The sequence below is a fragment of the Mirounga leonina genome, unplaced genomic scaffold (genome assembly GCF_011800145.1).
Source record: "Mirounga leonina isolate KUSES-001 unplaced genomic scaffold, KU_Mleo_1.0 Mir_93, whole genome shotgun sequence".
Classification (NCBI taxonomy): Eukaryota; Metazoa; Chordata; class Mammalia; order Carnivora; family Phocidae; genus Mirounga; species Mirounga leonina.
This window is the reverse complement of record NW_023270854.1, coordinates 7,989,985-8,014,607: the sequence shown is the minus strand read 5'-3', so window position 1 is coordinate 8,014,607 and position 24,623 is coordinate 7,989,985. Positions and strand designations below refer to the sequence as shown.

General features: G+C 35.9%; 1 protein-coding gene across 1 annotated transcript in view; it reads left to right on the top strand.

The window, feature by feature from the left end:
- Positions 1-24,623, top strand: part of DOK6 (docking protein 6) — a 363,014-nt gene that overhangs the window by 120,287 nt on the left and 218,104 nt on the right. The window contains exon 3 of the mRNA XM_034995693.1: positions 20,836-20,950. Coding sequence (XP_034851584.1) covers positions 20,836-20,950 — 115 coding nt within the window. The remainder of the gene's footprint in view (positions 1-20,835; positions 20,951-24,623) is intronic.

The window sequence follows — 24,623 nt, the reverse complement described above, 5'->3', positions numbered from 1 at the left end:
TCTAAATCCCCTACAACCTGACATTGAAAACATTATTTTGTTCTATCTGCTTTACTCTTTCTTGGAGTTGTCGGTATTTATCTTTCTGTAAAGCAAACATCTGAGAAACTTAGGGAAAAGATGAAGACATCCTTATGAAAAACAGCCACCTGGAAATAGAGCATATCCTTAAAGATAGGAGCAAAACCATGGGTTAATGTGTAAACAGCAATGTGAACAATGTGTTATGTTGAACGCTTTCATTTTGATTCCAGTGGCTCTCTGCTTGGATGAGCACACACTTGGTGTGATGTGAAGGGTGTTCAAAGGTTTGGTGTTTCATAAAATGTCTGCTGGAAGGTCCCAGAATGATAATCATTCACATTAGGGTATCTTATTCATTTGTTCATTCATTCATTCATTCGTCCATCCATCAGTAATCTCTTATCTTGAAGAAGTCTCATTTTTTTTTTTAACATAAGCTCCTATTAACACACACATTGGTTCCTGGGACAGTCACGTGTTAACCCATGATCATTTATTTATTGTTTTATTCATATTATCTGATCACATGCTAATGACTCAGAAAAGATTCAAAGAAATGGAATATGAAAAGTTGGTTGGTTTTTTGTTTTTTTTTTTTAAGATTTTTATTTATTTATTTGACAGAGAGAGACACAGCGAGAGAGGGAACACAGGCAGGGGGAGTGCGAGAGGGAGAAGCAGGCTTGCCCCAGAGCAGGGAGCCCGATGCGGGACTCGATCCCAGGACCCTGGGACCATGACCTGAGCCGAAGGCAGTCGCTCAACCAACTGAGCCACCCAGGCGCCCGAAAAGTTGGTTTTTATGTAGGATGAAAAGAAGGGGTAAAATGCCCACAGCATGATGCATCACCTATGTGGTGTCTCTGAGGACGGACCGTTCTATAGCCAGAGACGAGCAAGAGCCATCAGGTGAGAAGACCCTCACATGGAGGGCATTACCAAAGTTGTGATTTCAAGATAAGAGTTAAACTTGATCTTTGTAATATTTGAATCAAGGTCCATTACAATTTTACAAAATATAAGATATCTCCAGTAAGAATCAGTTTAAGAATGCGACGGAAAATAGATCACTCGGCAATCAAAATTTTTGTTTATAACCTGTTGCTCCATAACAGATATCTGTTCACTGAGAAATAAGGAATCAGACTCTTAGAAAATATCCATAAGACTGATCTGGGCTTGACTTAGAGTATATAGAAATATGATTTATGTCAGCAAAATTATTGTCTTTATTCGACTTTTTAAAACTATCCAGTTGTGTGTGAGGCAATCATCCGTAATGGTGCTGCTACATCAGAAAAAATGGTAATATGACTTAAACAATATCTTTCTCTCACTCTACTATCTGTAAAATGCAAGTAATAGCAGAGCTCACAAAGTGAGGTGATAAGATCATGTGAGATACTACGCAACCCGTAAAACAACTATGGTTGTACAACTCATTTCTGCCTCAGATTTTGCATCTTTGAAACCAGGGAAATAATTCATACCAACTTTAGCACAATTTTGAGACCAATTTGCTTGATAAAGTAACTTGTAACTTCAAACATGTCCTTTTACATGGTAAATCAGATAGTAACTTGAGAAAGACTATTCAATAGCACAACCCCGTTATGACTATTTCCATCATTTCTGAAGATTTCTACATTTATTTAATGGATTTAGAGCCAACGCTCTTTATTATTTCGGAATACCATCAGTGCACTTGGGGTTTTAAAAATCTCTCTTTTACCCAGCATCTGGCTAATTGTGCAGTATCTGACAGATGCAACATTATTGCATAATGTTCACTGAGGATAAATTGTTTTTCTATCATTAATGGAAAATTACATATTATTCCACAAATAATGAATGCATATTAATTTACGACTTACAATTTAAAAATATTTCAGTGAGAATTCATCCTTGAATTAATACCTTTACCTCACCATAAATATCTATCTAGAAACTTTTATAAATAGCAATGCTATTTCATATTTACTAGATTTACTAAATTTATATAATATTTAAAAATATTAAAGCCTTTATACTGCTAATACTTCTACAAAAAACAAAGATAGAATTTGAATATGCTATCAATAATCCAAGATTACAAATCAGTAGCAGCCACTAAACTGATTTTATTGATTAGCAAACAGGTCCTTAATCTAGGAAACCAGGAGTTTTGAGGTTCGGTGGAATCGCTTGTTTTGATGGTAACTGGTGCATTTGTTCTACTCATTGTCACACATAATGTGACCTCCTGAAGAAATGGTGGAATTCTTGCTATCTAGTGTTCAGGGAAATAAGAGGTTTTTTTTTTTGTTCTTTGGGTTTGGTTTTTTTTTTTGACACAGAATGAGAGATCGTGTTGGCTTAAAAATGCAACTATTTTCTCCTACTTCTCCTTTTCTCTCATCTATCTTTTAATCGAGTTAATCGTATTACAAATCCAGTGTACTAGAAAATTAAATTTTAACCGGATTTGCAGTAGCCTGGAATTTTCCACTAATCCTTTCTATCCTTTTGCGAGAGGATTGTCTTGGTGTTCGCTTGGGGCTACCATGATATTCTCCTGGTCTTAGAGCTGGTACAGCCAACTCTGATAGTCGTCCAGAAAGTCAACTTTTCTATCTTTTATTCCAGTTCCATTTTGCAAATAAACCAATGTGGATGGACCCATCATTATTCCCAAAGGTTGCAGTTCCATCACTAGCAATAATTATAGTACAGTTTTCATTTTCTGTTGATGTGCAACAAATCACCACAAGTTCAGAGGTTCTAAAAAACACCTGTTCATGAGCTCACAGCTCTGTAGGGCGAAAGGGTAGAACGGCTGGTTTCTCTGCGGGGGGTTTCAAAGGCCCTGAAGTTAGTTGCACTGAGTTATCTGGTGGCTCTAGGGAAAAGTCCGCTTCGAAGTTTCTAATATAGTTGGTGATTTTAGTACCCTAGAGCTACAAGACTGACACCCCTGTTCCTTTGCTGGCTGTCAGGAAGGGGCTGCTTTCAGCACTAGAGGCTACCCGAGATCCTTGACATGCTTGGTTCCTTCTCTCTCCAACACAGCACAGGCATACCAGATTTTTTCAAGCTTTGACTCTCTGCCTTGTCTTCTGTGACCAGCTGGAGAAAAAAAACTCTGCTTTTAAAAAGTTCCTGTGACTTGGTCGGGTACACCTGGAGTCACTGTGTTGTGATCTAACTTTAGTGGTGTATCATTTAAATGTTTGGGGTCTTTTGTTTTTGGAGTTTTTTGTTTTTGTTTTAATTTTATTTTATTATGTTACGTTAATCACCGTACATTACATCATTAGTTTTTGATGCGGTGTTCCATGATTCATCGTTTGCGTGTAACACCCAGTGCTCCATGCAGTACGTGCCCTCCTTAATACCCATCACCAGGCTAACCCATCCCCCACCCCACCCCCTCTAGAACCCTCAGTTTGTTTCTCAGGGTCCATAGTCTCTCATGGTTCATCTCTCCCTCCGACTCCCCCCCTTCATTTTTCCCTTCCTGTTATCTTCTTCTTCTTCTTCTTCTTTTTTTAACATATAATATATTATGTGTTTCAGAGGTACAGATCCGTGATTCAACAGTCTTGCACACTTCACAGTGCTCACCATAGCACATACCCTCCCCAATGTCTATCACTCAGCCACTCCATCCCTCCCACCCTCCCCACTCCAGCAACCCTCAGTTTGTTTCCTGAGATTAAGAATTCCTCATCTCAGTGAGATCATATGATACATGTCTTTCTCTGATTGACTTATTTCGCTCAGGATTTTTGGGTTATTTTTAATTTGGGAAGGAATTTCTTAGGTTGCTAAAGTGAGCAGCCACTTTTCCCTCATGGTGTGTAGGAGGTCTGTACATTAAAGTCATTGTATTTGAAGTGAAGCATCATGCAACTTCGACATTTCAAGCATGGGGTTTAATTTCATTAACTGCTAATTCAACACCCATTGTAACTCACTTCTTCCTTTCCCATCTCCACCATAGAGGTCACTTTTTTACACATGATCACTTTTTTACACTTCCTGCAGTTAGACAGGTACATTTCTGGCTAATGAAATGTAAATTTAAGCCTGCTAGAAGGGATAGAAAGGATTTTGTGTTCTGATATGGCCAGCAATGTCCCTTATTCCTTTTCCCTAAATGGAAAGCATGACGGTTAGATGTATTCTGCGCCCACGAGGAGATGGGCATAAGAGAAATGTGAAGAGAAGGACAAATATTTCGGCTTGAGATGCTTCCTCTAATATCATCAAGCCACTAGACCAATACTAGTAACTGCCTACTTCAGAGTTCTTGTGTGGAAAAAATAGGTCCTGTTTGTTCACATCAGTGTCTAGCAAACTTTTATCTGTAAAGGGCCAGATAGTAAAAATTTTAGGTTTTACAGATCCTGAGGTCTTTGTTGCAATTCTTCAACTCTGCACTTTATACATTAAATAGCCAAAGACAATATGTAAACAAATGGCTATGGCTGTGTTCTGATAAGAGCTTATTTACAGAAACAGATGGAAGACCAAATGTGGCCCAGAGGCCACAGTTTACATCCTTACTTGAAACTATGTATTTTTTATTTTCTCTTAACAAAATATAATAATGCTAATATTAATAATTATGTCTAGACGCTATAAGTGTGTAGATAAAACCTTATCTAAACATGATTGATAGTTAACTAATGGATTACACCTAGAATTGGTCTCATAAGCTTAGGAAAGTAACCATAATCTCCTTCAGCTCTTTTATATTCTTTGGAATAATGTATATTAATGATCATACCAATACTCTTTTCCACTCTGTGTCCGTTACTGCAGGAACATAATTGGGCCCATTAGTTATGTTAAGTGGTATCATATACCAAGCCACAGACAGCCAGGCTAAGACTAATTCAGAGCATGGGTAAATTGTGATAGGCATGTAATTGTTAACAGTGGTTGACTTGTTAGAATTTCACACATCATTTAGTTGACTTTTTGGGGGGGAAGGGGGTGTATTTTCTTCCCTCCATCCCTCCCTCCCTCCTTCTTCTTTCTGTGTCAGGTGTAGTAGAACTTAGCTGCAAATTGAGTTAATTGTATTACTTGATGGCTGCTATTACCATCCCTTTCTGTAATATCTGATCAATCTATTTTGTTCCCATCCTTAACCCCATTTATCCCCCCTCCTCTATAGGTAATTATTATAAGAAGTTTGATGGGAAACTGTAGGATTCTTAGAAATGTGTACTGTTGATTTCTCAAAGATGTACTGCATTGTTAATTCGCTTAAGTATGGTTGTATTATAACTTTCTGTGTTTCTTTTTTTGTTGTTTTCTTTTTTTGTTTTTTTTTTTTAATTTTATTATGTGATGTTAGTCACCATACAATACATCATCAGTTTTTGATGTAGTGATCCACGATCCATTGTTTTCATATAACACCCAGTGCTCTGTGCAATATGTGCCCTCCTTAATACCCATCGCTGGCCTAACCCATCCGCCCACCCCCCTCCCCTCTAAAACCCTGTTTCTTTCTCAGAGTCCATAGTCTCTCATGGTTCATCTCTCCCTCCGATTTCCCTCCCTTCATTTTTCCCTTCCTTCTCTTAATGTCCTCCATGCTACGTATGTTCCACAAATAAGTGAAACCAAATGATAATTGACTTTCTCTGCTTGACTTATTTCACTTAGCATAATCTCCTCCAGTCCCATCCATGTTGATGTAAAAGTTGGGTATTCATCCTTTCTGATGGCTGAGGAATATTCCATTGTATATATGGACCACATCTTCTTTATCCATTCATCTGTTGAAGGCATCTCGGCTCTTTCCACAGTTTGGCTATTGCGGACATTGCTGCTATGAACATTGGGGTGCATATGGCCCTTCTTTTCACTACATCTGTGTCTTTGGGGTAAATACCCAGGAGTGCAATTGCAGGGTCATAGGTTAGCTCTATTTGTAATTTTCTGAGGAACCTCCACACTGTTTTCCAAAGTGGCTGTTGTACTAACTTGCATTCCCACCAGTAGTGTAAAAGGGTTCCCCTTTCTCCACAACCTCTCCAACATTTGTTGTTTCTTTCCCTGTCCATTTTGGCCATTCTAACAGGTGTAAGGTGGTATCTCAATGTGGTTTTGATTTGAATTTCCCTGATGGCTAATGATGATGAACATTTTTTCATGTGTCTGTTAGCCATTTGTATGTCACTTTCTGTGTTTCTTATTTTTATTTGTGCTGCATTTTGGCATTCAAGACCTATTTGCATTTCTATGTGTCCATTTTGCCAGTTGCTTCTGACTTCTACATGATACCCCATAGTTTGCATCCATTATATTTTACTTTTCCATTTTCCTAGTGACAGAAACTAGATTGCTAGAACTTCTCATTATCTCAAAGAATACAATAATTAAGATTTTTGTACTGTGTTTTTATGACCCAATGTGAGAAATTTTCTGGGATATATAAAAAGAATGAGATCATTGTGTTAAGGATACTTTTTTTTTTTTTTTTAAGATTTTATTTATTTATTTGACAGAGAGAGAGATAGCGAGAGCAGGAACACAAGCAGGGGGAGGGACAGGGGGAGAAGCAGGCTTCCTGCTGAGCAAGGAGCCCGATGCAGGGCTTGATCCCAGGACTCCGGGATCATGACCTGAGCCGAAGGCAGATGCTCAACGACTGAGCCACCCAGGCGTCCCTGTGTTAAGTATACTTAAATATGTACTGCCAGATGACTTTCCAGAATGCATCTCCATTCTTCACTTCCAATGGATGTGTGACGGTTCTGTATTCTCACATTCTCATTGACACTTTCCATTATTTATTGACGTCTCCATATCTGATGTGTGTAAAGTGATATGCAGTTGTGTTTTAACATGCATTTTTCTATTACTAATTAACTGAAAAATTCTCCTTATATCTGTCCGCTTTTGGGGTTTATTTTTCCAGGAATTCCCCAATCATATCGTTTGCCTACTTTCCTACCAGAGTTCCTGCATTTTTCTTGCTGTTTTGTAAGGTTTCTTTGTCTATTCTAGATATTAGATTAATTTACTATTAGACATTGTAAATAATTTCTCACCTCTGTCATCTGTCTATAACTTTATGGAGTCCTGCACGAAACCAAGATTTGCAAATTTGGATGTTTTCAATTTTTCATGAGTTGGGCTTCATTCGGTCCCTTCCTTAAAGAAATCCTTACCTACCCCATACATCACGAAGACATTATCCTACATTTTATTCAGTTAGCATTGTAGTTTTACCTTTAATATTTTTGCCTTTCATCTATCCAGTATCCAGATTTGGATATGGAATTAAGAATTCCATTTTTTAAAATATTTAGAGGGTCAGGTTTCACTAGTCCATCTATTAAACTTTCTATTCTTTGTTATTTTGGAGGCATACATAACACACACATTTTTCTCTGATTTCTCTATTCTGTGCCACTTGTTTGTTCTAGCACCATCATGCCTCTTGTTTTAAATAACCATGGTATCACACTATGTTGGGACATTTGGTAGGGCATTTGTTCACCCCACACACTCGGCTCTCATTTTCTGAAGTTACTTTAGCAATTTATCTCAGAGCATGTAATGCCCTTTTTTTACTCCGCTTCTCTTTTAAGGTTTACATCTTTCTCCAACAAAATCTCTCAATACTTTATAGTTTTTCTTGTTCTTGTGAAGGTATTATTTTATTTTATTTTCTAATTAATGATTACTAGTGTAGAGAAATCCTGTTGGTTTTTTGTGTTTACTATAATTGACAATATTGTTGAATGCTTTTGTTGTTTCTAATAGTGTGTTTTTCTGTTGACTCTTTTAGTGTTTATATGTCTGTAATCATTGTGTGCAAATATTGGTAGTTTCACTTTCTGATGTGAACTATATTTTTACTCCTGAAATAAGCCTCACTTGCATGTTGGGATTTGTTTTTCATTAATAAGTAAAATGTACACATATGACTTTTTTGTATTTTTCATATCTTATTTTGGAATCAATATTAGCCCACACTCAGAAAGCAAAAACAGGTTTTGCTTTTATTTTTCTCCTGGAATATCTTGCAGAGGATATTGATTAATCAAACCTTGCAAGTTTGGTAAAGCTCAATTATGAAGGAATCTAGAAATGGGCTGTTAGGAGATGAGTATATTTTTTTGTTCAAGTTTTCTAACTTTTTTTCTGCCACCATTTTGGCATTTTATATTTTTCTAGATATATATCCTTTCATCTGTGTTTCCAAACTAATTAGTATTCATTTGTTTGCAAGCTTCTTATTAATATTTAGACTTTTTTGTTTGTTCAATTTTTCCCTTTTCATCCTGTACTTAATTCATCTCCACCTTCTCTCTTTTTTCTTTCATCTAACTTGCCACAAGTCTTTTTATTAATCCTTTCTCATGGACCTTTTGCTTTCGTGAAACTTCTCATTTTTTTCTTCATTTCAGTGATTTCTGCCATTGTCTTTATTATGTCTTTATTTATTGAAATTCCCTGTTGCTTTTCTTTAACTTCTTCAGTTGAATGCCTGAGTTCATTCTTTTCAACCTTTTGTATTCACGAAAAATATTTTTAAAGACATGTTTTTTATGCACTTCTTTTTCAGTGTCTCTCAAATCTTAATATGTACTGTTTCATTTTCATTAAAATGTATTTTATAATTGAACTGATAATTTCCTTTTTATGTTCTTAGAAATATGTTATTTACTTTTTATATATATGGAATATTTAATCATTTACTATAAATTTTAGTTATATTGTATTATGGGTATATACTGTAATTTATATAGTTTGGGTCTTTTGAGTTTACTAATACTATTTTATCATCTGATACCTGTTCAATTTTTATAAATAATCCAAATGTGCTAGAAAAAAAAAAACGTGTATTTGTTTTGTCATTGATAGTAGGTATGAGTGTGTAGGTCTGTACAATGTAAAATAACTTGACTCTATTAATTTTATTTGTCAGAACTTCCATATCTTTGCTTATGAGTGATTTACTATTTAACTCCCTTGTGAACGGTCAGATAATTTTGTCACCTGTGATTGTAATTTGTCCTTTTTTAAATTGGTTTATATATATATTGTACATTGTGGAGCTGTGTGAACTTTTAATTAATCACAAATTAAAAAAAGAAAAAAGAAACACATATTTAATAACTTTAGGTAGGTCATGATGAACAGTGAGGTATCCTTGCTTTTTAAGAAACTATTATCTTATTAGGGAAATTGGGCTATATACAAATTTTTGTGATTTTTTTGTCATTTTTATCTTCAATTAAGGCTACTAACTTTATAACAAATGGAGCTATTTATCTTCAAATAATTCTGTATATTTTATTAGTTTCCTAGGGCTGGCCTAACAAACTGCCACAGACTGGGTACTTAAAATGACAGAAAGTTATTCTCTCACGGTTGGACGCTGGAAGTCAGAAATCCAGGTGTCAACGGGGCTCCACGCCTACAAAACCATGACAGAGGCAGCCTTGCTTGCCTTTTTTAGCCTCTGGGGGCTCCGGGAGCTCCTGGGCTGCGGCAGCATCATTTCAATCTCGGCCTCCAGCTTCACATGTCCACTGTGCCCTTGCCTCAAAGCTCCCTCTGCTCTTCTCCTGTAAGAACACATGTAATTGGATTTAGGGCCCGCGTTGAGTCCAGGATGATCTCCTCCAAAATCCTAATTCAATTACATCTGCAAGGAACCTTCTCCCAAATAAGGCACATTTGAAGGTTCTGGGGGTTCTTTAGGACTTCGAGGTATCTTTTGGGGACCACTATTCAACCCCCTACGATAACAAGAGATTTAATTTTGTATATCTGCTAAGAAACGGTGTCATAGCCGGCTAGTTGCTGTTACGTCTGTGTAGTAAACGTGTAGCTCTCAATATAAGAATGGTTTTATAGCTGACTGAGCTGGTTCATGCCTTTCTGTTCCTAGAGTCAGTTAAACATATTGTTAGACATGCTAAATTTATACTGGGGAGAGAGGGGAGAGGTTGAAAGGGGAGGGAGAGTAGGAGGAGGAGAGGAAGGGGGACGGAGGGAGAAAGGACAGAAAGAAGTACATAGATTTCCTGTTTTAGTGCGTATTTTCTTATGTATTAATTTTCTGCATTTCTTAGACCTGAAAATAGATTATCTTTATCTTTTAAAATAGGCCACCTGAAAATAATTTAGGGGTAATAAGGTAGTGAGTTTTCCTGTCACTCCTTTTGTCATCCTTACAATTTGAGTCTTTTGTAGTTGTAGTCACCTTCCTGTAGTAACTCCTTGGTTAGCAGTTATTTGCCATTAATAAATTGCATAAATTGGTGAAAAGAGCACTAGTCAGAGAAATAGGAGGCGTGGCCCTGATTCTGGTCATCACTTTAACTAACCAGTGTGATGGCCATCCAGATAGGGATGGCCATTTTCCATTTTTCCATTGTTAAATGAAGAAAGCTCAGCAATAGGTTTACTTTCTTAGCTAGAATGTTTTTGGCTGCAAATAACAGAAAACCCAGATCAAACGACTTACAGAAGAGTATTATCACATATGACAGCATGTCTAGGAAAAGAAACTGGCTTTAGGGTTGGTTGATTCAGTAACTCTTGTTCAAGAATGAAAATTAAAGATGTGTTTTCCCCCCATCTCTACTCTGCTACCTGAGGATTGCCCTCATCTTTAACTGGTAGAATAATAGGTGTAGCTTTCCTGAATTATGACATCCAGACAACATCCACAGGAGGAGGGGGATGGTTTTAGCCTGATGCTACCTCCATTTCAGAAAACATTCATCAGAAACCACCAGAAAGGGGCGCCTGAGTGGCTCAGTCATTAAGCCTTCTGCTCAGGTAATTATCCCAGGGTCTCTGCTCAGCGGGGAGCCTGCTTCTTCCTCTCCCACTCCCCCTGCTTGTGTTCCCTCTCTCACTGTCTCTCTCTCTCTGTCAAATAAATAAATAAAATCTTAAAAAAAAAAAAAAAAGAAACCACCAGAAAACTTCTTGCACATCTCATTAGTCATATTTCGGTCATATCCTCTTTCCTAAGCTGATCATGAGCAAGGAGACCATAAGCCGAAGAATAGTAAGTTCTACCATGGTACATGGGGTGAGAGATTCCCACCAGGGCACTTGAGCTGCATGATGCAAGGGTAGATAGCTGAACAAAATCAGGTTCTGGTAAGAATGAAGGAGCTGGAATGGGATGCTGCGTACACAACCAATGGTGACCATTATAGTTAATTCCGGTTCTACTATAATTCTATCTATACTCACTCTTTTCTAGATGATGCATTTCATAATGTGGTTTAATATTTGAGAGACACATTTTTCAAAGGCATAAAAAACAAAGCTTGTAAGTATTGATAACAAATATGCTGCAGTAGTCAAATAGCAAATGTTGGAGGGCTATATCGCAGCACATAATATCAGAGCACAGAGACACGTGGAGCTTAAAGAATGCATTATAGGGGCGCCTGGGTGGCTCAGTTGGTTAAGCGACTGCCTTCAGCTCAGGTCATGATCCTGGAATCCCGGGATCGAGTCCCGCACCGGGCTCCCTGCTCGGCGGGGAGTCTGCTTCTCCCTCTGACCCTCCCCCCTCTCATGTGCTCTCTCTCTCATTCTCTCTGTCTCAAATAAATAAATAAAATCTTAAAAAAAAAAACGAAAAAAAAAAAAAAAGAATGCATTATATTTTTTTAATGTTATACATTCATGATTTTCAGTGACAGGAGACTAATATAAAGAAGCAGCTACTGGAAAATTGATGTAAATTCTACTAGAATCAATTATAAAATTTCTTTGCAAATGATACACTGTATTAGATACAATGTATAGGGTAATACCAACATTTAAATTCTTTTCTTTTTTTTAATTTATTTATTTGACAGAGAGCAACACAGTGAGAGAGGGAACACAAGCAGGGGGAGTGGGAGAGGGAGAAGCAGGCCTCCTGCCTAGCAGGGAGCCGATGTGGGGCTCAATCCCAGGACCCAGGGATCATGACCTGAGCTGAAGGTAGATGCTTAAGGACTGAGCCACCCAGGTGCCCCAACAACATTTAAATTCCTTTTATGAAAGCTTAGGACTTAAGCATGGAGAGATTAAGATTTATTAATTGTAATAATTTTAAAATTTAGTAAAATCCTCATCTCCTTTTCTTACTAGAAAAATAAATATTCTCTATTCTAATAAAGTGATAGTGAATAAAGTTAAATAAATAATAAAGTTAATAAAGTAAACATTTTATTAAACCAATTCCTAAAATGTGCCATTTTATTCTCAAAAATAAAACCTTTGACTTAATTAAAACAGCCATAGAAGATTAGTAAAATACCAGGATTAATAGAATTATTAGTAAATTAATAAGAAAGGAGAGTGCAATTTATTGTCTAATTCATTTGAATCTATTTTTAAAAAGTCTGAATGTTAACTGTCTTTCATTTTTCAAAATATAGTTAGATTTATAGAAAGAAATTGAGCACTTAAATACACAGGTATCTAATCTCAATTGTCATGACAGTAAATTGGTAAAAGTTACTTTAAAACTCAAAGTAATTTCAGTATATATGCTTTTTTCACCTTGATCCTTCACTCATGTTTTAATTGGGTTATCTGGGCATTTGCTTTTGCTATTGAGTTACACCCTTGTACATTTTGGATATTAATCTCTTAATTGGCTTGCAAAGATTTTCTTCATCTGTAGATTGCCTTTTCATTTGTTGATTATTTCCTTTGCTGTGCAGAAGCTTTTTTATGAGTACCATATGATTTCACTTACATGTGGAATCTAAAAAAACAAAACAAAAAACAAAAAACAAATGAATAAACAATCAAACAAAAAGTAGAATCAGACCTATAAATACAGAGAATAATTTGATGGTTGCCATAGGGGACAGGGGTGAGGGGATGGGCAAAATGGGTGAAAGGGAGTGGGAGATTCATACTTCCTGTTACAGAATTAATAAATCCCAGAAATAAAGGTACAGCATAAGGAATATAGTCCATGGTATTTTAATAGGGGTGCATGGTGATAAATGGTAGCTACACTTCTGGTGAGCATAGCATAGCATATAGAGTTGTTGAATCACCATGTTGGATACCTAAAACTAATGTAATATTGTGTGTCAACTATACCAAATTAAATAAATAAATAAATAAAAACATAAGTAAAAAATGCTTCCAAACTCACTTCATAAGTCCAACATTACTGTGATACCAAAGCTAGACAAAGACACCACAAGGAAAGAAAACTACGAGCTAATATCTCTGATGAACGTGGATGCAAAAATCCCCCATGAAATACTAGCAAACCAAATTCAACAGTACATCAAAAAGACTACATACCATGTCCAGGTAGGATTTATTCCAGGCATGCAAAGTTGGTTTAACATATGTAAGTCAGTCAGTGTGATACACCACGTTAACAGAATGAAAGATAAAAAACATACAGTCATCTCAATAGCTGCAGGAAAAGCATCTGACAGATTTAACATCCAATCATGATTTTAAAACAACCTCTCAACTAAATATGTATAGAAGGAAATTTCTTTAGCAAAATAAAGATGTTTATGAAAAGCTCACAGCGAATATCATAATCAGTGGGAAAAAACTGAAAACTTTTACTCTAAGATCTAGTACAAGGCTGGGATGTCTACTCTGACCACTTCTATTCTATTTTTCTTAGAGCAATTAGACAAGAAAAGAAATAAAAGGCATCAAAATCGAAAGAAAGAAAGAAAAGAAAGAAAGAAAATTAGTTCTGTTTGCAGATGACATGATCTTATATGTAGAAAATCCTGAAGACTCTATTAAAAAAAATCTTAGAACTAATAGGTGAATTGGAGTAAAGTTGCAGAGTACAAAATCAACATATGAAAATCAGTTGCATTTCTTTATACCAACAGTGATCTCTCCAGAAAGGAAATCAAGAAAACAATCCCATTCATAATAGCAGCAAAAAGAATAAAACACTTAGAAATAAGTATAACTCAAGAGATGAAAGATCTGTCACTGAAAACCATAAATCACTGATGAGAGAAATCGAGGAAGATACAAATGGAAATACCCTGTGTTCATGTATTGGAAGAATTCATATTGTTAAAATGCCCATACTACCCAAAGTGATACACAGATTCAATACAATCCCTATCAAAATTTCAGTGACATTTTTCACAGAAACAGAAAAGAAACAATTCTAAAATTTATATGGAGCCACAAAAACTCTGAATAGTCAAAGCAGTCTTGAGAAAGAAAAACAAAACTTTAGACATCGTGCTTCTCCATTTCCAATTATTTTGGAAACTGTAGTAATTCAAAGCTATCATAATTAAAACAGTATGGTAACCGCATAGAAACAGACACATAGACCAATAATAGAACAGAATAGAGAGACCAGAAAAACACATATATATTTTTATATACACATGCAAAGGGATGAAACTGAACCTTCCTCTTACACCATACACAAAAATCAACTCAAAATGGATTAAAACCGTAAATGTAAAGCCTGAAACCATAAAATTCCTAGAAGAAAACACAGGGGAGAAGCTACTTGACATTATTCTGGGAAATGACTTTTTTGTTTTGTTTTATTTTTTGTTCTGTTTTGCATTGTTTTGTTTTAAAATGACATCAAAACCTCAGGCAACAAAAGCCAAAATAAATAAGTGGGACTAAAATCATTGTATTCTTTACCACCATGGACTCGCCCATATAAGTAAATATACAAATACATATGCTAATTTTATTTTTATTTTACTTAAGACCTTGATGAGACAGTAAAAATGGTTACTTTTATGAAATCTAGATCCTTAAGTACATTTTTTTAGTATTCTATTGGGAAAAAATAGCCAGAACTCCTAAAAAACACTTCTGTTACCTACTGACGTGCAGTGGTTATCCCCAGTAGGACCGCTGGTGGGATTGTTGAAGTTACAAGCAAAATAGTTCATTTCTTTTCAAAGAACACCTGTTCTAGCGATAGTCCTTGACAAACTATGGTCATTCAGATTTGGGCGTCAGACATTTTCTCAAAAATGAACAAGCCAACCTGTCTTTAGGGAAAACAACTGGCAATATTAACAATGCTAAAATTTAAGGTTTCAAGTGATAATTGGGGAAGCTTGTGTCTGCATTTTTGAGCTTGACAACTCAGAACTTACCAATTTTTCTGTGGCAATTAAGGTTGATATTAACAAATATTTTTATGGTAATAGTGAAATATGGCAATGTAAGATCTTCATAACTCAGCAAACCAATATTTTCACAATGACCAAAGTTGAAAAGAGTTCTGTGGATTTTAATGCAACAGAGTGTAAATGTGTATGACGTGACGCAAGACAATAACCTTCAAGAAAGCATTTGTCAGGTTTGGAGATAGAATCAAAGAAGAATATCCAAATTGGCTAAAATGCTCTTAAATTATTCTTCCCTCTTACCACCTCATGTCTGGGTGAGGACTTGTTTTCTATGTATGCTTAATCAAAACAATGTATTGCAACAGACTGAATTCAGAAGAAGATATGAGTTTCAAACTGTCTTCTTCTAAGCCAGACATTAAGAGTTTTGCAAAAATGTGAAAACATTACCATTCTTTACCTATTTGAGGAATTTTTTATTTTAAATGTTATTCGTGTTATCATGCAATGAGTTTATGAGTATTTTTAAACACGCAAATAAACATTTAATAATTTATGTTTTAATTTCTCTCATGGTGATCGTTAATAGATACAACCCACGTGAGTAGAGTAGGACAGGCAAGTAAGGTTTGGGACGTGTCTCTATATAGAGAGACAACTTTAAAATCCAGGTGCCATGTCCACAAACTGGTTGTAGAAATACAGATGTGGTTCCTCCATGCTTCTTTAGCTCTGTTTTTAATTCTTTCATAGGGTTCGTCACTGTTATTTGTGATCTTATCACCTCAACTAAATTATGAAGTCCTACAGAAAAAGGTTATGTGTTTCATCTTTGAGCTCTCTGACTTTATCACCGGGAATTCCTTAGGGATTACTCTTTGAAATGAAAATTAAATAGCACTAGTTAGCAAAGTCACCATTTAGGTATGCTTGTATTTGGGTTTTAATTGTATTACTTAATAAGACCTTTAAATTGTTGACCATGGCATTTATTGACTTAGACCTAAGCAGCCTGAATCCTTTGAAAGTAATTTCCCTCCAATTAAATTTTGCTAATTTCATATTTATTTAAAGTAATTAACTCTTTTATTAAACTTCGATTGTATTTTGTGCTTTTATAGATATGTGAATAATCAGGATTTAGAAATATACATTGTTAAATGATGCAATAATTTATTGATACACATTATTGAAATGCTCTAGGATTTCAAAATTTTAATAAATGATTATTTTTATGTCACATTGACAGGTTTTAGACTGAATAAAAACATTTTTATTTTGAAAATTTAAAAATATTTTAGAAGTTCTTTTCATCTAAGAAAATACAAAATTCCTTCCTGGGTGGTAAATCCGCACAATACTGAGAGGGAAAAGTGAGGGTAGGAGATTCAGATATATTAGATCTTGACCTAAATTGTTGTGATTCACAATACTTTTTAAAGTGTATTTTGAATTAAACAAAAGCAGTTCTGGAGATATACAAACCTCTTAAAAAAACTTCTAGTGTGATTTTATTACATTTTATAATTTAGTGTAACACTTGAATGTTCTAACCAAGACAACGTGAGAAACAGAATTTTATCCCCCTCATAAGTATTTTGCTTTCCTGGCATCTCTTTAATGTCTTAGAGCACTGACTGAAGTGCATAGCATCACACTATTGATCAACAACAAAGAGTCTTGCACTATTCTGGAAACCAGTGTAACAATGTCTGTTTGAAAAGGTTGCCTGCATTTCCAAATGTAAATTTTACAGAAGAGCAAATACGGTGTTCAAACTACATCATCTGACAGATTGCCTATGGTGCAGAAGTTAGAAAATCCCCAGTGCTTGCTGCATTTTGCTAAGCTACCCATTAATATGTTTTGTTGATTTTTGCTATGAAAGGACAGAAAAGATGGGACCCACAATATCTGTTCTAATATTCTTTTATATTATTAAATAAAATATTTGGGAATGGCCCTTGAGCAGAATAATAAATGCTTTTATGATATCGTTTTGTACAACTAGATGTTACACATGATGTAGCTTAGATAGTGTAATGCTCACCTGCCATAAATTGCATGAATTCTTGGACAACACATAATCTTCATTGCTTTTAGACTCTACTTAATTCTGGCAAGATCCTTTGTTTAGCTAAAATTAATAACACTTGAGAATAATAACTCTTTTTCAAATATAACTTCAGTGTGCTATGTTAGAATAAAATTCAGCTTAAATATTATGTGAGTCACTTATCAAATCATTTAAAAATTAAAGAGTTTAACTTTATTTGAGAATATGCTTTAGGTACTTTAAATACAACATGTGAATCATTTTTCCAAAAGAAGCATTCTCATCTTTCTCTCCAAGGTATAAATCCTCAGAAAGTGTAAGATATTGGTGTCTAATTTTTATTTCCTGGAAGAGGAAATGAGTATTTTCAGATTCTTAGGTATGTAAATAGATACAAAAAGTATATATAGTATATGTATGTGTACAAGTATTTGTATATATGCATAAATATGAAGCAAATGTTTTGTAGGTTATTTTGCTTAAAATCACTCATCTTACCAATTATAATTTTGCATGTTAATCTTAATGAGATAATCATAAGAGAAGAACAAATGTCAAAAAAAGGGATATATTAAAATTAGCTTCTCATCATTGTGACAGAACTGTAAATTCGTTGTAACAAGGAATAAAAGGACTCCTGTGGACAGCTTACACAGCAACCCCGAGTAGTGGGTTTGTTATTTTATGATGCTGAAAGTCTAGGTCACCACAGATTTTAGAAGGGAATGTGACAGGTAACAGCAGGCTCTTTAAAAAGTATCCACATAGTTTTACTTTACAGACATTCTTTTATATGACATGGGTACAACTTCTGGTCACGAATTGATACTTTTAACTATTTTGATATTATCGTGTCCTCATCAACATCAAAGGTATCATCTTCAAAAATGGAAGACTAAAATTTTAAAAAATACATGAAATATATCTGTACATTTTTCTCCACCTAGAACACTAGTTGGTGACTGATGGTGCTTTTAGGATGGCTTTGCAAGTCATGAATGGAATTAAGTCTTTTCCCTTCAACAAAATCCTTCATTTGCAGTTAGAGCATGTGCCCTAACGTAACAAGCACTGAACATGGATCAAGCAAGTCAAAACTAGTACTGTTGTCAAAGACAAGGGAAATGCCAATTCCTGCCCATGCTAGCCATCCTCTCCCACCTCAGGTGGGGAGGACTGAGAAACACCTTTGAAATCCAAAACCCAGACTTTACCCTGGGGCTGGAGAACGCTTCCCCTCCCACCACACCTCATCACCTCGCCACTAAGCACCTCATTATAGCAATTCCTTTTACCCAACACATCATGTCTGGCTATGAAGAAAAAGATTACAGGAAAGGAGAAAAAGTAGAACCATATAAAATGCATAATTAAAATAATAAAATGCAGAAAAAGAGTAGAAGGCAAAATAGGAACAAAGAGCAAGGGCAACAAACAAAACAGTAACAAATATGGTAGATATTAATACAGCTATATCAGTGATCACTTTGAACATCAATGGTCTAAAAAGACAGAGATTGTCAGAGTGGATCCAAAAACAAGATCCAACTACATGTTTTCAAAAAGAAACCCACCTTAAATATAAATATAAAGATTAACAGTAAAGAGATATTGAAAAATATACTATGCTAACATTAATCAAAAAATAAAATGTAAAAATTCATTAAAGGGGCACCTGGGTGGCTCAGTCTTTAAGTGTCTGCCTTCGGCCCAGGTCATGATCCTGGGGTCCTTGGACTGAGCTCCTCATCGGGCTCTGTGGGAAGCCTGCTTCTCTTTCTCCCACTCCCCCTGCTTGTGTTCCCTCTCTCGCTGTGTCTCTCTCTGTCAAATAAATTAATTAATTAAATAAAGGGGTGCCTGCATGGCTCAGTCATTAAGCGTCTGCCTTCGGTTCAGGTCATGATCCCAGGGTCCTGGGATCGAGCCCCACATCAGGCTCCCTGCTCAGCGGGAAGCCTGCTTCCCCCTCTCCCACTCCCCCCCCACTTGTGTTCCCTCTCTCGCTGTGTCTCTCTTTGTCAAATAAATAAATAAAATCTTAAAAAAAAGAAAAAAGAAAAGAAAAGAAATAAAAAATAAAAATTCATTAAAAATATAACACTAACATTAATTTAAAAAGGGGGTAGAACACTACATCAAAAACTAATGATGTAATGTATGGTGATTAACATAATAAAATAAAAAAATAAAAAGGGGGTGGCTATTTTAATTTCAGACAAGACTTTGAAGCAAGGAAGGTTATCAGGGATAAAGAAAGTCATTACATATTGATAAATTGGTCAATCCTACAAGAAGGCATAACAATTTTTAGCGTGTGTGCACCTAACAGAGCATCAAACAACGTGAGTCCAAAACTGATAGAACTAGGAAGAGAAATAGTTGCATGCACTATCAGAGTTGGAGTCTTCTATACTCCTCCCTCACAAATGGACAGGTCCAGCAGGCAGAAAATCAGTAAGGACATTGTTGAACTCAACAGCACCATCAATCGACTGTATATAATGGACATCTATAGACAAAGTCAACAAACAACAGAACACGTTCTTCCAGCTCGCATGGAACATTCACCAAGATGCACCACACTCTGGGCCATTAAACATATCTACACAAATATAAAAGAATAGAAATCATACACTATCTGCAATCAGACCACAATGGAATTAAACTGGAAATCAATAATGGTATGATAGCTGGAAAATCCCCAAATGTGTGGAGATTAAACAACACGCTTTTAATCAGTACATGGGTCCAAGAAGAAACCTCAAGAGAGATTTTTAAATATTTGAACTAAGTGAAAATGAAAATGAACCTGTCAAATCTTTTGTGTTAGAAGAAATAGCATTCAGCATGTTGACAAGTAGATTAAAAAAAATGTCACTCGTGTAATGTTATTATTGCAGTAGGTTTGCAGAGTAGTTGAGAGAGTACACATTTGTCCATTTCTCTGGACCGTGGAGAAAAAGTAAAGGGGCACGAGTTGTAGCAGAAGAACTTGTGCCCACAGACAGTTTGGAGCTAGAATAAGTAAGTTTATTAAATATTTATTAATTGCCAAAAGAATAAAGTATTGCTAACCTGGGTGCATGAATCATGGATGGGCCTTGGTGGAAGAACGGGCTGAGGTAGTAGTAGGTGCACGGGCTTATGAACACCATGTGCATTTTTCTGGGAAGCAGGTCCATTGCTTATATTTATGACCTCTGATTTTGAGGTCACGTTTTCTGCCAGTTGACCGGTGTCGGTTGCGTCGTGACTCTCGTCCCACCAGGAACTTGCACAATGGATGGGAGTTAGGAGAAAAGAGAGAGATTGAATCCAAGGAGTATTTAACAAAAATGTATTGAGAATCTTGAGTGTGCCACACCTCCTCTTGTTGGCAGAAGATACAATTTTCATAAAAACACAGAGTCCTTGCTTTCATGGAGTTATTCTACATAATTTTTAGAATATTTCAAAATTCAGCAAATGCCCAACATTGAGGGCAGAGGAGAAGACATGCTTGTTCCGTTCTCCATCGTTTTTGGCTACAGTTAATTGGAAAAGGGTATAAATATGCAGTGGAAAGTGGCTTAAGAGAGTAGTAACTGATCATTTTGTTTCACCACTCCCGTATACAGCGTCTCCTGTACACTAAGTGAAAAATATTTTTCTTTCAAGGTAACGGAACTGCACAACATCAAAAATATAACCAGACTGCCTCGAGAGACAAAGAAGCATGCAGTGGCAATTATCTTTCATGATGAAACGTCAAAGACGTTTGCCTGTGAGTCAGGTAAGCAATTATAGCCCTGTCTACAACTTGTGGAAATTGAACTGCTTCAGAGACAATGGCCCAGATGGATTAAGTTATACCACTGAATAGGAAGGCTTATTGTGATAAGACTGTGCTGTGGAAAACTTTAGGGAGAAGCTCAATGTATTGATTTCTACAGATGTTTTGGGTGCTTGTTTATTATCTGTCTGTGTCTGGATTTTGCTCCCAGGTGGTCTGAGGACTCTTGAGGTTTCTATTCAAGCTTGAAGAATTAAGTAAACAGTGCCTGGGAGATGTTGTTAGGGCAAGCTTGTGACTTGTATTCTGGTTCCTGCCGGGTGCAGCTGTAAGCGTTTGGTGGGAAAATAATAGCGCTGTCATGGGAAAGTGTGGGGCAAAGCACAGCTGAAGTCCCCAGACATTCCAAAACTGAACTTTGAGCAATTGGTTGCTTTCATGGATTCTCAGTACTACAACTAAATACATTTCAGATTGAATTTTAGCATCCCAACCCATAAAGCACTCTGACATCATTGAGACACACGGCAGTTTATAGTTTGAACCTGTAGTATTTTTCATTTTGAAATCCCTGTGCTATGCAATGTATTAGTTGGCTTATTATAGCTTTTTAAAGATTTTGCTCAATGAAATGGTGCATTCATTTTATAATGGATGGAAGCAAAAAGCACCAAGGCTTCGAAAGATGTGAATTTAAAATTATGGTGAAGTCCTTAGTAGAAGCCTTACTGAGTACTTTTTTTAAGGAAGTAAAGCTTCTGGATTTATAGTTAAAGTTTATAGGTGTAATTAATACCAGATTCTATTATTCTAAACTTGATAATATCACCTTGCCTAAATAAAATTGTTCACACCTCCCCACCTACACTTTTCTTCGTTTTGCTAAACTGAATTGCAATTTGTCAACGTGTTTTTCCTTGGATGCCTTTAATCCCTTTTGCCATACTTCCCTTCGCTCATCATCTGCCTTCACTTCATCATTTAAAATTGACTTTTGGCATTGCATAGAAGTCTGTTAACTGGTGATATCAATTCCATTTCATAAGAGAACCTGTCCCAACCTTGCTGGTATCATTTATTAACATCCAAAAGTATTTGTGCCTTCTTGTTCACTGTCTTAAAACTGTCTCACCACTTCACTTTGCTCTGAGCTCTTAGATAATGTCTCATATTAAAACTAACAACCAGAAAATTGGTTTTCCAAAAAAGATAAAAGATAATTTTCACTATTGTTTGTATACTTCAATTTTCACTACTGCTTTACAGTTTTAAAATTATATTGAGCCATGTTGTGGGTACAAATGCAATAGTCAAGTCTGTTACTTCAGATAAGAATGATACTGAATTATGTTTCTGAAATTCAGACACAGAGTTGTACCCCACAAGTCTAACATTGGAAGCTTTTTAAGATTACAAGATTATTTTTATTTTTTTTGTGTGTGGTGGTGTTGGTTTCATGGGTCATGTAAGATTTTGGAGAAACAAAGACTCCTTCCCTAAAACAAAATGGCCTTAATTTTCAAGAGAAGAATTTCCAGACAGTGAGGCTGAAACTAGATCCAAATGTAAAAATAAAAGAACAGGTTTATTTGAATTCCTGGCAAAGAGTTTTCAACTCATTTGAATTATGATTTATTCGAATTATTGGTGTTTTAAATCACTTTTGTGTATGTAGATATAGCAGTCTGCTTGAAGCTAGTAGTAAAAGTGCTTAAGAAACAATGGCACGATTTTATTAAATCTTCTTAACTTCATGGCATATGACAATAGAAAAAAAGAAAGGAATTGAAACACATAAACAGGGAATTTGAGTACTTCTAGCAAATTATATTTTTAGATCTATGTTAAGACCAATAGTCCATGTCTGCTGATAAAATGGCAAAATCATTTGGAAAAAAGACTCCAACTGTAAAGCAGTCACAGATGTGAAAATCAAAACAGCGATACAGTTAAAGCCAAAATTAGAAGGAGCTCTCACATTTAAATGCGAATGCAGATCAAAGTGTATTCTCATGATGGCTAGTGAGTATGCGAATTGCCTCAATTTTTTTTTCAAGAAAACTGGCAACTGCTATTAAATAAGTATGCACTCCCTTGACTCACTGAGCGTCTTTGGGAGCATATCCCGTAGAAACATACGTACCAGCACATGAAGTCATAGGTTTAAGCAAATTATGTGTAATGACAACAAAATTGGAAACAAATGAATGGCTATCAAGAAAATACTTGAACAAATTATGGTACATCCTTATCATGAAATATTATGCAATATCCAGAAAGAATTCTAATTAAGCCAATTAACTGGAAGACATTTCTATGAATTTTAGTACTTCAAGCAAAACAAACCAGCAGAGAAGTGTATGCTGAATAATCACATTTGTAAAAGAAACAACGCGAGAGATAGCATGTGTTTTACCAAGAGTTACCTGGGGTAAGAGGGGATAATAAGGAGGTGGGTGGAAAAGGAAGCTGGGAAAAAAATGCAATAACAAAAAAGGAGAAGAAAAGAAAATGAACAGAAGAAAAAACCCAGCATATAAACTATCCCACCTATATGAAATTATGATATGTGAACGTGTGAATGAATGTATCCAATTTTTTTAAGTCAGTCAGTCATCAGGGAAATGCAAATTAAAAACCACAATAAGATATCACTGTGCACTTATCAGAACAGCTAAAAATTTTTTTTTAAAAGATTTTATTTATTTGACACAGAGAGACATAGCAAGAGAGGGAACACAAGCAGGGGGAGTGAGAGAGGGAGAAGCAGGCTTCCCACGGAGCAGAGAGCCCGATGCGGGGCTCAATCCCAGGACCCTGGGATCATGACCTGAGCCGAAGGCAGACGCTTAACAACTGAGCCACCCAGGCACCCCCAGAACAGCTAAAATTTTTAAAAAAGTACCACCACCAAATGCTTGTGAGGTTGAAGAGAAACTAGATCACTCATACATTTCTGGCTGAAACGTAAAATGGTACACACTCTGGAAAGTGGCTAGCAGCTTCTTATAAAATTAAATATGTCATCATTACACAATCCAGCAATTGCAGTCTTGGACATTTATCTCAGGAAAAAAAAGGAAACTTGTGTTCACACATACACGTACACACATACAAAAAGTACTCATAATAGCTTTGCTCATAATAGCCCCTAACTCGAAAGAACCCAGATGTCTTTTATAAACTGTGGTACACTCACACCATGAAATCCTCAACAATAAAAAGGAACAAACTATTGATAAAAGTAGCAACCTGGATAAATCTTGACTGAATTATGCCAAGGGGAAAAAAAGCCAATCCCAAAATATGTATTTGGGATTCCATTTACATAACATCTGTGAAATGACAAATTTTACAGATGGAGGACAGAGTAGTTGCAGAGGTTAGGAATGGGATTGGGGGTATGGGGACTCAGGGGGACGTATGGTCATGAAAGTTACATGAGCTTGTATTGGCACTGGGCAGTTACCCTGATTGTAATGGTACATAAACAAACCTACGTGGGTGGCAAGTTGTATAGAACTTACACGTACAAGTACAAGTACAACTGGGGAAATCAGAATAAGATCAGTACACTCTCAATGTCAGTATCTTGGCTGTGATATTATACTATAATTTTGCAAAATAGTACCATTGGGGAAAAGTGGGCAAAGTTTACACAGAATCTCTCTGT